Below are 14,745 nucleotides of genomic sequence, written 5' to 3' on the forward strand. Positions count from 1 at the left end.
AGTGGTACAAGAAGTTTGAGTCTTTTATGACTGGGCTTGGTTACCATAAAGCACAACCCTGATCATTGTGTCTTTATGAAGAGGTACGCCGAGGGTGACTTCATTATTCTCTTGTTGTATGTTGATGATATGCTGATTGTTGGAAATGGCACAAAGAGGATTGCTCTCCTCAAGAAGGCATTGAGTAAATCATTTGCCATGAAGGATTTAGGACCAGCTAAGCAAATACTTGGCATGAAGATCTCCCGTGATAGATCAAAGAAGTTGCTTTGGCTCTCACACGAAAGATACATTGAGAAGGTACTTGAAAGGTTCAATATAAAAGATGCAAAATCTGTTATCTCTTCGCTTGCAGGCCATCACAAACTGAATTCAAAACAATGTCCTACAAGCAAGAAGGAGAAAGAAGAAATGAGGAAAGTACCTTACCAATCTGCTATGGGCAGTTTGATGTATGCCATGGTATGCACTAGGCATGACATTGCCTATGCAGTCGGAGTTGTTAGCCGGTTCATGACAAATCCAGGTAAAGCTCACTGGGAAGCAGTGAAGTGGATTCTCAGGTATCTCAAGGGTACTTCTACATCTTGTTTATGCTTTGGAAGCGGTGATCCTGTATTGCAGAGCTATACAGATGCAGATTACACAGGTGACAAGGATCGTAGGAAGTCCACATCTGGATACCTGATGACTTATGTCAGGGGAGCAGTGTCATGGCAATCAAGATTGCAGAAATGTGTTTCTACATCAACTACAGAAGCTGGGTACATTGCAGCAGTTGATGCTGGCAAGAAAGTTTTGTGGAAGAAGAACTTCTTGCAAGAGCTCGGCATGAAGCAAGACAAGTATGTTCTGTTTTGTGATAGTCAGAATGCTATTCATCTTGCCAAGAATTCGAGCTATCACTCTCGAACCAAGCACATTGATGTGAGGTACTATTGGATTCGAGATGTCGTGAGTTCCAAGTTGCTGAAACTTGAGAAGATCCATACCGACGAAAATGGTTCAGATATGATGACTAAGATATTGCCAAATGAGAAGCTACAAGTATGTTGCAAGGTAGCGGGCATGGCGGTGCCCCCCTCATGAGTCGGAGGGGGAGATTTGTTGGGATATCCTCCTCATGTAGGCTGTGAAGAGATGACCATTTGAGGCCTTTTAGGCAGCCCAAAGAGGTGCAGAAGCCCACTACCCATTAGGGTTATGACCTAGGGTCATTTTGGACTTTGCACATGAGTGGATGGGGATGCTTTACCCATCCAGCAGTCACCACCAAGTGTGACGAAAATTAGTTCATCCTCCAAGAGAGAAGAAGAGAGAAAAAAACCAAGAGAGCAAGGGAAGAAGAGGAAGATTGAAGGAAGAAGCAAAGGGAGCTCCTCCCCAAGGTTGTGATGGTCCAGATCCATTATCTTGCCTCCTTCAAACTTCGGTTCCACCATCTTTGGTGAGATTGTTCCAATCCCTAATTCTTGAGCCCCAAATCTTGTTGTGTTCATCCATGATTCAGAAATCTTGATGTATGAGATCCTCTAGTGCTGTCTAGAGAAGAACTTGTTGTATCCCACATTTGATAATAATGGAAGAGGATTTGGGTGGCTTAGGCCCGTGGTTTTTCCCCTCAAGTTGAGGGGTTTTCCACGTAAATCTAGTGTCTCTTTGTTGATGCTTGGTGTTGTCCAGAAACTTACTCCTACCACAAAACACTAGGCTGAGGAGTGTCTTGCCTGCTGCTTAACATTTTTTGTCTCCATATATGCTGCTGCAATGTTTCCTTCCGTGCTAAGCAACGATCATTGAGTTAGTACATGATGTGGTGCTGAGATTACTTTGTTTCCGCTGCAGTTATATCAGTTAACCACAAGTGCATTTGTGTGCTAATTCCCAACAGGGAGCTAGTAGCATGGGTTACTGTTTATCAGCTGGTGGTGTCAGTAATCGATAATGTAGGGAGAGGTCTATTCGCGGACCACAACGAGCGAGTAAATTTCCGGGAAGTGGGGATACGAGAGGTAACACAGTGGGATCCATCAGATGGGCTGGGTTTTTTGGAGAGAAGACAAACCCGTAGTGTTTTGGAAGACCGAGCTCGGCTGAGCGCCTCATTGCCCATGTAAGAACTAGCTCAGGGCCCACGCTTTTTTGGTGTAGCCGAAGATCAACATAAGATTATCCTTTTGTTTCTGGGGAGAGAGCCTTTCAGGGGGGAGGGGGGCATATAGGGAATATTTGAGAAAAGTGTTGGATGGTCGCCACCCGGCCAAATGCCCATGGACATGTCAAGACGCGTTTGCGAATATTTGAGGGCGTCCGTTTAAGCGTCCATGACTCCGCGTTGAAGATACACTAACGAATTTGCTGGCTATAGGTACGTCTGCAATACATTTTCGTTCATGTGTATCATCCATAATTTACATTGGGCTCCATCACCAACTCCTCTTGGGCATATACATATAATCTGAATTTATTGCAATGAATATTGAGGTGGTACGAACATTTTCAGACTGGTGACTTGCATGCTTTGGAGTTGTGTTCAATGGTGCCACATATATATATAGCCATGCAGGTGACTGGCTATCTCGTCCACGTGATTAGCATTTTACTGCTGTGGAATTCAATTACTAAAGTGTCATGCTAACCGTGGCAGGCAGAGGCAGCTACCTGTTTCCACTTTAGTTTTTGCTGTTCTTGTCGTTCTTCACAGTTGATTTCAGGACACAAGAAACTATGTCGGCCTGTTTCAGAAATAACCAACTAGTTTGGCCCTTTGCTTCATAGAGTAGAGCCTCTTTTTGAAGTCGGTAGGCCACTTGGCCGGTACCCTGACTTGTTCAAGCTTGCACTGTAAAAGAATTTGCTGTTTCTCAAAAAAAAATGTAAAGAATTTTGCTATACTACACAGAGGCCGGCTGAGAAAGATGAGCAATCTAAAAGAGGCGATTTATTTTTGCTCCTGAATAACAAAACAGAGATGATCTAGCAACAGCATTGAGCTATCTTTCCTTCTTTCCCTCCTCTTTCTGTTCATGCAGCTTCCCTGTAAAATTTGCGCATGACTCGGCGAATCAGAAGCGAAGTTTCCATGTTTCTGTAGGTTTCTTGAAGCTTGGAGCTGCTGGCTTGAAATCTGAACGTTGTTAGTTGGTTTCAGGTGTGCCATTGTTGCAGTGCTTTTCTGCATGCTAGGGGCGACCGACGACTGTACTCTGAAGATCTTGGCTAAATCTGAAATAAATAATGCAGCCATAGTGCCTGTGATGCTTGTCTCTCTTTCTTGTTGCAAAATATTCTGAAACCAATGAGCTGATTTTCACATGCAGGGGGGCACCAGGATGAAGCGATAATCCAACAGATTCGAAATGGATGGACTCCATTTGATCAACGCATTGTAATCCGGACCCCCAAAACGAAAAAGGATGGTGACACAAGGCCTGAAAGCGGCGCTTATTTCTTCAGGGCGCTGTTCACTTTGGGGCTTGCTTTGCTCACTTTTACCATGCCCCCGCCCTCTCCCCTAGAGTTACCCCAAAGATGAAATTCTTTCCCGTCTCTTTCGCCACCCACATGACAACATGCAGCCCCAAAAATTTTACCCCTCCCGAGAGAGAGGGAATCTACATCTACGTAGCCCGAGCTCAAAAAAAGGAAAAGAGGGAAAATAAAGACGGAGCGCAAGTACAGCCTTAGGGATCAGGATCCAGAGTTTCGGACAGCAATGGCTCATACTACAACTTTACTTTCTTCCTCCCCCTCTCACTCTCACTCTCACTCTCTCACTCAATAATGTCTTTTTTGCTCGCAGGAAGAAACCAGAGATTGTTGGAAAGAAAAAGGAAACAGCGCCAACTCAGAGAAGAGGAAAAAAGCAGGGGCGCCATGGCCATGGCGATGGCGATGGCAAAAGAAAAGCGGGCATGGCGATGGGTCGCTCGCTTTGGCGCTCCTCGCCACCATGGCTCGAGTCCTTGAAAAGCACGGCAGAATCAGGCTAAAGCAAAAGAAGCCCAGAAGAAAACAAGAAGCCGGAATACTACCGCTCGCAACAGCGACTGACACAAGCCCCTGCTGCTTCTACTTCCCCCTCCCCCTTCCCCTCTCCCCCGCATTATAATATGCAGCCACGCCGCAGCAGCAGCGGCAGCAGCCAGCAAGCCAGCGTCGTCACCCCCACCTCCACCGGGGAAAGAAGAAACAGAGGAGGGGACAGGGAGGAGGAGGCGAGCGGCGGCGGGGAGCGCGTGCCTGGTTGGTGGTGCTATGAGAGGGCCGGCCGCGTCCGGGGGGCGGGCATCGGCGGCGGCCGTCTTGTTCGGAGTTCTTGTTTTGGTGTCGTTGGTCGTCGTGGTGGCGGAGAGGCCGTCCACGCCGGCGATCCGAGGGCGGAGGATGCTGCTGGCTGGAGACGGAGGAGAGACCAGGATGACTCTGGAGGATTTCCGGGCTGATGATCCTTTCCAGGACAGCGCGAGGAGGGTGCCCAATGGCCCTGATCCCATCCACAACAGGTACTTCACCTCACTTTTTTCTCTGTTCGTTGCATTGCAAGATTGGCTCTGAATTTTGCGGGCTGCTTTCCCCTCCTCTTTCTGTTCATCCAACTTCAGTTCGAATGTTAGTTTCTGAGTCATGTGGCCCTGTAAATTCTGCAAATTGATTTGCCAGATCAGAATATAAGTTCCTATGTTCTTGGCCATGAATATTGTCTAGGTTTCTTGAAGTTTGGTTCTGTTGCTTTGAAATCTGAAAATGTTAGCCGGTTGGTTGGTCTGAGGTGTGCCATTGTTACAGTGCTTTTTTGCAGTGGGGTGACAGACTCTATTGAATTTTTTTTTCACCAAATTTGAAATAAAGCACTCTTACTGCCTGGGATGGCTCTTTACCAAGAACAAGTTCTTGGTTTATGACATGTTTAATGTCCCATGAAATAGGTCTAGTGTATAATGTGCCATCTGATAGACTACACCAGTTCACTCTGTAGCATTCCATATCCTCTGTTTTCCTGAAATTTCTTATGCTGAGCAAAAAGAGAAATATATAAGAATTCAGGAACTCAACATGCTTTAAGACATAATTTTGTTTGACCATAAAGGGGTGATAAGAACAAAGAGATGAGAATGTAAACAAAGATGGCACAGCTCTTTTTCCTCCTGCCTCACACCCACATTCCACAATAATATTGTTCAAAAAAAAAGCATATGATATTTTTGGTCTTGTCGCCGGGACACATTTCCCTATGATGATATGCTATTCTTTCAGCTATAGCAAGTTGATTACTCTTATTCCTCTTTTCTGTTCAAGAAATTATTATCATACTCAGTAGCAAAGGATGCACATACGAGACTTGGAATGATTAATTATTTGCATGAAAGCAGTCAAACAAAGCACACCCCATGATTAACTATCAACACAACAGATCCTAACGGTTCAGTGTAGGGTCACCTGAAAGAAACACAGACTGCCAAATGCTGCTCCAATCCCTTCATCGCCCTCTAATCTGATGATTTCTTCTTCAGGGGCGCTGGCAAGTCCGGAAGATCGCCGGGGCGAGAGTAGGGGCGCGGAAGCTTCCGACGGTTATGGTGGGGCAGAGAGATGGTGCATTGCATTGCATTGCATCTCAAGAAGGAACAAACAAGAGCTACTACAATATATTATGCTGGGTCTGGATGGATGTTGTGGTGTAACTAGGGAGGGGGAGGGTGGCCTGGACTTGGGACTATCTTGTTCTAAGCACTGCTATTTAAGAAGGTTTTAAGCATAAAAACTTTAGCTTTTTTGCGGAAACAGAGGCTGTGTTCTGGTGGTGTGGTGGGGGGGTTCAGTTTTGTAAAGTGACCAAGCTTCCCTCTCAAGCACCAAAGATTCTTGGCAATGGGGGCAAGAGCTGCTTTCCCTTTCTTTTTTTTTGGCAGAAATGACTTTAGTCATGTTAGTGCTCCTACTACTATTAGCACATTGTTTGGTTTTGATGCCCACTTTCTTTTCCCCCTTGTCACTGTATCAGTTTCAGAACCACACAGTAGGTTTTGCCACAGGGGAAACCAACAAACAAACAAACAACAGGTCAGCAAACAAGGACCAATACACAATCTGCAGGTTCTCACCTAATAAAGTAACCCTGCTCACTAGAGAGTAGAGAGGCTTTTGCCAGTTCCCCATCTTGCTTTGCCGATTGTACATGTCCACTTGTTTTTTCCCCTCCAAAATTTCAAAACTTGTGCTAATTTGAACTTACTTTAAACACACGGAATAACACATTTGCATCCAACATGGCACCAAAGAACAATAAGCAATTTGCCAAAATGAAAACAAAAAAGAAGCAGGTGAAAATTAAAGCAGTGGCAAAGAGAAAGCAGAGGAACACCAGCCAGGCTGCCAGCCAAAGCAGCCAAGCAAGCAAGCAATGCTTTTCCTCCCCCCACACACCCTTCTGATTCCCTCCTGCTCTCTTTAACTTCTTTTTTTGTGGCTTAGTAGTAGCTTTGAACAGCTAAAGCGAGCCCCCAAAGCAAGCGCTGGGGTGGTGAGAGCACGCTGTTGCTGTGGGACTGAAACATGTTCTCTTCTTCTTGACCGGTCAGTCATGCTGCTGCTGTGCGTGTCCTGGAGGTGGAGGTGAGGTGTGGTGTGGTACTGCATCATGTGCTGCAATGGATATATGGATCAGCGTATGGATGCTTGGATGAGGCTGCTTTGCGCAGTGCAACAGATGCAGACCAAAGTGGGGACAGAGATGTGCCCTGTTTATCGTGCAGATGTGTGCGTCCCCGTCGGCCCCCGCCGGGTCCCGGCGTACGCCCAGCGTTTGTACTCTTGCTTCTGATCCCACAAGCAGCAGCGCACAGACCACAGAGCTGCAAGCCCATGTACTTGTTGTAGCTCCAGTTTTTTTTCCAAGTTAAATGTCAATTTCAGGTGGTAAGAGGCATTCAACAAGCAATGGCAGTTTTTCTCCTCAAAAGTAGAAAACAGAGTCCACTTTACCTCCTCAACATTTAGAGAGTGATGTGGAGCATCCTACGGACATCACCATGTCAAGAGACACGTGGAACATCTACTTCAAACATGTAAAGGTCAATCTTCTCCTTTACACGTGTCTTCTTGTGCCCTTCGAGGATGGTATACTACTTGACCCTCCCACCTCGTGCATACATAGGTTCGAGCGGAGCATCGTAGATGTCGAGGAGGGGTTCAAGCGCATGAGAACAACTACACCATCCAAGACGGAAGCCTGTAAGCGGAGAAGGAACCATGAAGACGCAAGAGAAGCATTAGGACCCGGAGTTCCGGGAGGCTCCCAGGACACCCTGGGTGCCTGGACATTGGGCGCCGGGCCCTGGACACCCCGGGTGCCCGGACTTTGGCACCAACCCCCTGGACACCCCTGGTGCCCGGACCCCCCAGCACCTCGACTCCGGGTGCCCGGCCCCCTTTACCTCGAGTGCCTGGACTTGCTTGTGTGCATTTTTTTCGAAAAGGAGGATGACCCCCGGTCTCTGCATCAAGGCGTGCATGTGTTGGGCATTGCCCATGTATCTTCCCATTTTACCCACCACTTACCCCCTTCATGGACTAGCCTATAAATACTCCTCCCCCACCTCATACTCCTCCCCCACCTCATTTCTAGGGTTAGCTAAGATTAGAACAAACACTAGAGCTTAGCTCATGTATCTCCCCTCGTGGGCTACCTTCTATGGGAGATGAACCATCTATGTATGGTTGCCAAGGCCTCCTAAGGGAGAAAGATTCCCCAAGTGAATCAACAAGACCTCCTAAAGGAGAAGGATTCCCCAAGTGAATCATCAAGACCCATCTCTCCTAGAGATTTGGATGAACTACCCTTGTATCTTTATTTCCCTTATTGTTCTTGGATCTTGATCCATCCCATGTATTGCTTGTGTGGATCTTGTCCAATAGTGTTTTCCCCTTTAATTTCTCCATGTTTTTCTCTGTGTTCTTTGTCTTCCTCCTCAAATCCACCCCCAATTTGTGAAGATCGGACCACCATAGGGTTTGCACTACATCAGAGAGTCTAAATTGCAAGGTTTACATAGAGAGGGCAATTACTGGACAACTGGAAATCTATACCTAATTTGCAACAGGAGAAAAAAAACAAATTTTCATAGCTCCAAATATGTCAGATATTTTTGTAAATTAGTTACGAAAAGTATGAGACCGGAGACCGAAGATGGACCAGAGGGGAGCCACAAGGGGGGCTCACACGGCCTGGCATGGCCACGCCCCATAGGCCACGTGGTGGGGCCGTCTAGTGGCCTGGAGCCTCCTCTCCCGATGCTTGGATCCCTGGATTGCATCCATATGCTCTACAAGGGAAATATCACGGCCACTACAAGAACCCCGCCCTCATTCTTGAAGCAGTTGCATCACAAGACCTCTGCATTTGGCATTCTTTCTTTGGGATGCCCGGATCTTACAATAACATCAACATGTTGTAGTGTCTCTATTGTTTGCAAGGTTGTGTGAGGGAGAAGTTCCTCCATGCAACTATACTATCAATGGTCATGACTACAACATGGGCTATTATCTTTACGATGGCATCTACCCTTCGTGGGCAACTTTGGTCAAGACCATCTCTAAACCAAGGGGTGAGAAAGGATCTTACTTTTCCTAAAGACAAGAAGAAGTTAGAGAGGATGTCGAGAAAGCATTTGGAGTGTTCTAAGCCCGTTTTGCAGTTGTTCGATTACCTGCAAAATATGGGTCTAGAGACTTTATGGGAGGTGATGACAGTTTGTGTGATTATGCACAACATTTATGGAGGGTGATGGTGATAGAGTTCGCCATGATCTGGAATTTGAACGCATGGGACTTTCAGAGCAGAATTTGACGATGTTTGAGGATTTTAGTGAAATGCGTCAACAGATTTGCCATCGAGCAAGTCATAAGCAGCTTCAGAACGATCTGGTTGAGCATTTGTGGGTGCTCCGAGGGGAGAACTAAAAAATATGTCCAGATAAGTTGAATTAAAATTTGAACTATTTTATTGAAAAACTTCATGTTTTGATCGTAATATTTATATTTGAATTATTATTGCACTGAAATATTTGCACAACATGATTATGGACGAAGGATGATATTCATCTATAATTATTAATGCTTCGGATATAGGGAAAAGACTGGGACGGATATTCGGTGCATATGGTTGGATGACCGCCCGCTGTCCGTGGACGTTTGGGCTGTCTGTTTTGATGTACTACTAAGAACCTACTCAGTTTTGTAATTTACATATCAGTAACCACGCAAATCCAGTTAGGTTTTGTGGGGCTGCTTTGAAATTCAGTTAAGGGTGGTGGGGCTGCTTTGTGCAGTGCAACAGATGCAGACCAAAGTGGGGACAGAGATGCGTCCTGTTTATCCTCTACCTCCGGGTCCCGGCATACGCCCAGCGTTTGTACTCTTGCTTCTGATCCCACAAGCAGCAGCGCACAGAGCTTCAGTCCCATGTATGTACTCGCGGCTCTAGCTAGTACTCCGTGTTACTATTCAGCAAGAGTACCATTTATGTGTCAACACTTCAGTCTTCAGTTCATCTTAATAGCTTCAACAATGGAGGATCAAGTTGATACATGGAATGGGGAGCATCTGACTTCGCAGAGTGGATTTGGAAGGTTAGATCAGTAAAATTTTGTTCCGGGCTATCGTCTTTGAAGACATCAGTCAGAATTGAACGAAATTTGTGCAAGACATTGTTGGAAATACTTGATACCATCAGGTTATATCCAGATTCTTCCGAAACAAAGTCAATTCCCTTTTTTGCTTTATATCAAAGATGCTCAGAGGTCAAACTGCATGACAAGAAGAGTAAACATCTAATGCCATGCTACTAAGAACCTATTTGGTTTTGTAATCTACATCTCAGTAACCATGCAAATTCAGTTAAGATTGGTGTGTGTGTGTGTGGGGGGGGGGGGGGGGGGGGGGGGGGGTCAAGCATCGCAGACCCCGCAACTTTTGCGGCAAGACCCAAGGGTGTCTTTCGTGCCCACCATGTATTTTGCATTCTTGTAACACTCCCCAATAGCAGCCCATCTAGGGCATTGCTCATTGTCATCAGAACACCGTGCGTCCGTCATAACATCTGGAGGGTTGTCGAATGACCGGACATGAATCCATTTTGTGGCAGACCACTTCTCGCCCTCGACTACTGGGCAGCTCTCGTGAAGACTGCTCGGATCTGTTGTCGCGTTAACGTGGAGACTGAAGAACAGTAGTGCATCGCCTTTTCTTGGCTTCACTGCAAGAGAAGAGTAAACCCTTGTTTCAGGATAAGAGTTATGTAAATAGTGGTTGCCACTACTGCACATTGCCAGTAAAATGGAACACCCTTCCATTTGACATGCGAGAGGCTGAAGGCTACCTGCCAGGCCATGTCTCGTGCACTCCGACCACGTTTCATCCTTATGTTGTAAATCTCTTCCCTGAATAATGCATCGGATAACTAATAACGTTTTTGTCACAGAAAAGGCTAAGTAAATCTGAGAAGCAACGGCATACCTCAGCAATTGGGAACACGGTCTCTCCACCCTTCTTCACATCTGTCAGGTACATAAGAACAGTGGCAACTCGATGACCACCACGCTTCACGTTCTTTTTGTCACTAAAATAATCGAAGTGGGCATCATACTTCTGACCAACTTCATAATGCAGAACCTGCATTGACTCGGCATTTTCTGATACACAAACAGGCTAGTCAGATACAGAATGCCTTCTAGTATCTCTGAAACGGCCAACAGAGAAATAAGGTTGCATGTATTACCTTCAGGCAGAAACGTCCAAGCAGCTACACGCTTTTCAATTCCAGAGATAATTTCATCCTTGAATAGGTCAAAGAAAATGAAACAAATTAGTAATCTTGAGATATTTCTAGTTGTTTGTTGCATATGCTACGAGGAACAGCAGGAACATGTTTTGCAAGGGTCATTTCATCGAGTGCGCTAGGCAAATATGAATGTGCAATTGCCAAAATGATTAACTCATCAAGATTGATTTTCACAAATGGCAAGAACCATTAGCTACTCTATTTGCTCACATATTTTCAACAGGAGGGCTTGTACCCATTCACAGGTTGTGGTGCCTTCCAGCACAGCTAATATTCACTCTCATTTCATCTCATGAAAGAAGGTGCAAATAACAACTATCCATAGAGCTATCTCCTTCGGCAGTACCGTAAGCCTGATCTAGCGAAAGTTTCTACATGTTGTCCGACCGATCCACAACGCAGATAGACTTAACAACACAATTGATCGACATGAACTAATATAATCCCGAAGGCATGTAAACAACTGAAACTGAAGGAGAGAACAAGGGCGCTTCTTCCAATCACATACCTCGCGCTTGGACAAGAAGGTGCCGGAGCTTGTGCGCACCTGGCTCATGACACTCTTCCCGGACTCGTTGTCCGCCACCATCGACTTCTCCAGCCTCCCCTTGGCCTGAACCCCACAACAGCGCAACAAAAGCACAAAGATCACAACTCAAGGCACAAGGCCCTCTGCATCGCCGCCGCCACTACGCAGCACTAAGTAAGAAACCGTCAGGGGAGCGGCAGCTCACCAGCTTGATGAGGTGGTCGCACTCAGCGTGCGAGAGGAAGCCGCTGTAGAGAAACGCCCTGCGCGCACAAACAAACAAACAAATCGGCACTGTCAAGACGCAAATCGACAAACAGGTGGCGCGCGCGGGAGCCCGAGCTGACCTGGGGCGCCAGGAGATCTGGGTGACGCGCGCCGGGTCGTAGAACCCGCCGCCCTCTCCGGCGGCGGCGTGGGGGAGGGCCGGGGCGAGCGCGAGCGCGAGGGCGGCGAGGAGGAGCAGGAGGAGCGGCGGCATGATGGGGGCGACGGTGGGGTCATGGCTCGTTGTGGGGGCGTCGGTGCGTTGCTTATAGTGGACGCGACGGAGGGGAGGTCTCCCTCCCGGGTCTGCGCTGGGCTGGGATTCCGGCCGGCGCCCACCGGAATGGGGAAACCGGGGCGAGCCGCCGGTGTCTCCGCGTTTCCTTTTTTCTGAAAAAAAATTTGTCACTTTTTGAGGGTTTCCTTGCGCGCTCCCGGCCGAGGGTTTACTCTGGCTCCGGTCGCTCGGTGCGTTCGGTCGGTCGGCGCCGCTGGTTTTCCAACATGGCCTTGCGCACGCGCGTCGTCCGTGTCAACTGTCAAGCACTGTGTAAACTACCGAAGATGGCGATCCTCAAAAAAAAAAAAAGTACCGAAGAGGGTGGTTCCCTTCCCACTCCACCGGTTGGACAATCTCGCGGGAAACATATAGTCGAGAAATTTGGATATTTGCCATCCTCAAAATCTGGCTTTGCCAAATCATGATTGGTTTCACAAAATTGTCACCCAGCTTGTCGATTTGCCATTTTTTTTCTTTCGTTGTTTTCCTTTCTCATTTTCCATTCTAGGTCCCTGAAGACTCCCGGTGCGAGGGTCATCGGGCTGAAGCAAATGTAGCTAAATCCAACTTTGTTGGTTCTGCGACCAAGTGTGCAAGCGTTATGATGTTCTGCATTCGGTTTTGGATATGCGTAGGTATTATTGCGGATATTTGATCGTATTTTGTTACATATATTAGTATAGTGGTCCACCGAATTCTGGTCGTCTCAATGCTAATAATGCAGCCGGACCAAAGTTTCAAATGATCAGTGATAGGTTATTTCCCTCCATAAATTTCACAACATCGAATGATACAGTTCTCATGCAAAACGGTTTAAACAAGTTACAAATTACATACCCCAAGCTACAGCTTACATAATGCTTCCAAGATATGGGGGCGGGAGGAGAAAGACAACAGAGGGGAAGAAGAAGGGTGTGGGTCCGTTAGATGCAGATCGGATAAATGAGGGAAAAGTGAACGGTGAGAAAAATATAGCAGATGACTGCAAAATAATCGCTTCCTCAAGCTTACACGGTCAAAAAAAAAATTGTTACGACTCAGAGGCCGGCTGACAAAGATATCTGAAGAACAAATAGAGATAATCGAGCCGCAATGTTGACGTCTTAAAGTCTCTCTCTCTCTCTCTCCACAACGTTCAGGTATTTTGAAATCACTGAGTTGATTTTGCATCTAGGGAAACTAGATAACGCCTCGCGCAATGCTACGGAAATTTCTAGCGGTGAACTTATCAAAAGTAAAATTAGAATATATGAGAATAGTACCACACCACATTAAATCCGGGGGCAAATGGAGGGTGTATGCATGTTATACTGTCTTATGACACTCAAGTTTGATTTCAATTATTTATTATTGGAAAATAAAAATTAATGATGTTGTGGGCTTTCATGTCTTTGATGATGTGGAGGGCTTGCATGTTGTGGAAAGTTGAATGGTTGCATGGGCATCGATGATGTGGAGGGCGTGCATGTTGTGGAAAGTGAAAAGTTGATTGATTGCATATGCTTGAAGACTTGGACAACTTGCATGTACGTTTGAATGGGAGGTGACATGTGTGGGATATATGTGATGAGGTGGATATGTTGCGTGTTATGATAAATAAGATAGCGGGGAACTTGTTAGGTATATAGGATCAACATGGAATAGTACAAAAGATTCAACTACGTTCAATGAATCTCCCCATTTAATACATCAACATATAGAGTCGACATTCAAGACATATGCAATCTTATGAAATACATTTGAGTCTATAACACAATAAGATTTAGTTAGGTGTAAAAGGAATGACGGTCTAACACACTAGTTAGGTGATAGAGAATTTGGTAAAGCAAGTTGGACTGAGATTTTAAGTCGAACATGGATATCTGTGGCATGTGTGTGGTCTCTCTATTTACTATATCGATTATGAAGTGTACACGGTATTCTAAACCATGAGGTGCAGGTCTCATATAATTAATGACACGTAAAGTCATGTGCCACATGTGGATCTAGAGTTCACGAATAAAAGGTAGCCAGAAAAGAGCAACATGTGTGTTGAAATTTGAGAATCGTATAGCCTCGTGGTCATATAATGTGATAAATAAGGTGAATCGAGCAGAGTGTCTTCACATAAACAATCCACGCATAGATCTTACCTTCCCAAGCCTCATTTTTATCCCACTTTCTCTAGTGACAACAACCATAGGTCATCTACGTAACCAAAGAGAAGAGAAAACACATGTGGATGGGTTTCCTGGGATTAGAAGGCATCGGGAAATTTTTTGGTGCAACCAAGAAATCTTCCACAGGCAATTTGGCTCCTTCGGCTACAAGGGTTTATGTTTCACTAACTGTGATTTTCCTTTTCATTTCGATGAGTTGTGATGATCATTCTCGATGACAATATTCTAGGGCATAATTGCCCAAATGGATTAGGAGATGCATGCATTATGTTAGCACATGATAGATGGCTTGGATTACCATTTTAAACTTTTAATGAAGTTCACATGAATTCTCTAGTTCAACCTTCGACATGCTAAATTTAACTTAATTTGACAAAGTAGCTCACTTTGATTGAGAAGTAGATGTATAATCTTGATGTCCCCACATATAGAAACAACAAGCTAAACTATTAGTGGCAACATATATACCATCTATATGTATAAACTCCTCTTAAAGACAAAAGTGAAGATAGGAAATCAAAACTCACGTAAGATTCACCCTACGACAATTAACTTGTGTGATATACGCTCTTTGGCCATCAAGCCATAAAAGTGCACATTTAGCCAATAGAATTAGACATGTGTTAAATATAGTCCAAAACATGAGCAATTGGTCATATCGCACCACATG

The 14,745-nt window shown here is 45.6% G+C and overlaps 2 protein-coding genes across 2 annotated transcripts; one reads left to right on the forward strand and one right to left on the reverse strand.

Annotated features, from left to right (window-relative positions):
• The first annotated feature begins 3,630 nt into the window (after positions 1-3,630).
• LOC123105497 (uncharacterized) lies at positions 3,631-5,755 on the forward strand. The gene is made up of 2 exons (XM_044527578.1): positions 3,631-4,505; positions 5,514-5,755. Exons 1-2 carry the CDS (start codon positions 4,445-4,447, stop codon positions 5,753-5,755), a joined length of 303 nt encoding a protein of 100 aa, XP_044383513.1. The 5' UTR covers positions 3,631-4,444.
• A 3,905-nt stretch (positions 5,756-9,660) lies between these two features.
• Positions 9,661-12,061, reverse strand: LOC123108080 (probable prolyl 4-hydroxylase 6). Its single transcript, XM_044529937.1, has 7 exons — positions 11,717-12,061; positions 11,575-11,632; positions 11,349-11,453; positions 10,778-10,835; positions 10,516-10,691; positions 10,379-10,439; positions 9,661-10,255 (listed from the first exon to the last, which is right to left on the reverse strand). The coding sequence occupies exons 1-7, from the start codon at positions 11,848-11,850 to the stop codon at positions 9,948-9,950; spliced, it is 900 nt and encodes a 299-aa protein (XP_044385872.1). The 5' UTR covers positions 11,851-12,061; the 3' UTR covers positions 9,661-9,947.
• Positions 12,062-14,745: the final 2,684 nt, after the last annotated feature.

The sequence above is a fragment of the Triticum aestivum genome, chromosome 5A, assembly GCF_018294505.1.
Source record: "Triticum aestivum cultivar Chinese Spring chromosome 5A, IWGSC CS RefSeq v2.1, whole genome shotgun sequence".
NCBI lineage: Eukaryota > Viridiplantae > Streptophyta > Magnoliopsida > Poales > Poaceae > Triticum > Triticum aestivum.

Bases quoted from the DNA above. Each gene is read 5' to 3' on its own strand.
- LOC123105497 (XM_044527578.1), top strand. From the start codon at position 4,445: ATGATCCTTTCCAGGACAGCGCGAGGAGGGTGCCCAATGGCCCTGATC. The intron at 4,506-5,513 runs GTACTTCACCTC...TTTCTTCTTCAG, and splicing joins CCTGATCCCATCCACAACAG to GGGCGCTGGCAAGTCCGGAA.
- LOC123108080 (XM_044529937.1), bottom strand. From the start codon at position 11,850: ATGCCGCCGCTCCTCCTGCTCCTCCTCGCCGCCCTCGCGCTCGCGCTC. The intron at 10,836-11,348 runs GTATGTGATTGG...GACCTATTCAAG, and splicing joins CCTTCTTGTCCAAGCGCGAG to GATGAAATTATCTCTGGAAT. The intron at 10,440-10,515 runs GTATGCCGTTGC...TGCATTATTCAG, and splicing joins CCGTGTTCCCAATTGCTGAG to GGAAGAGATTTACAACATAA.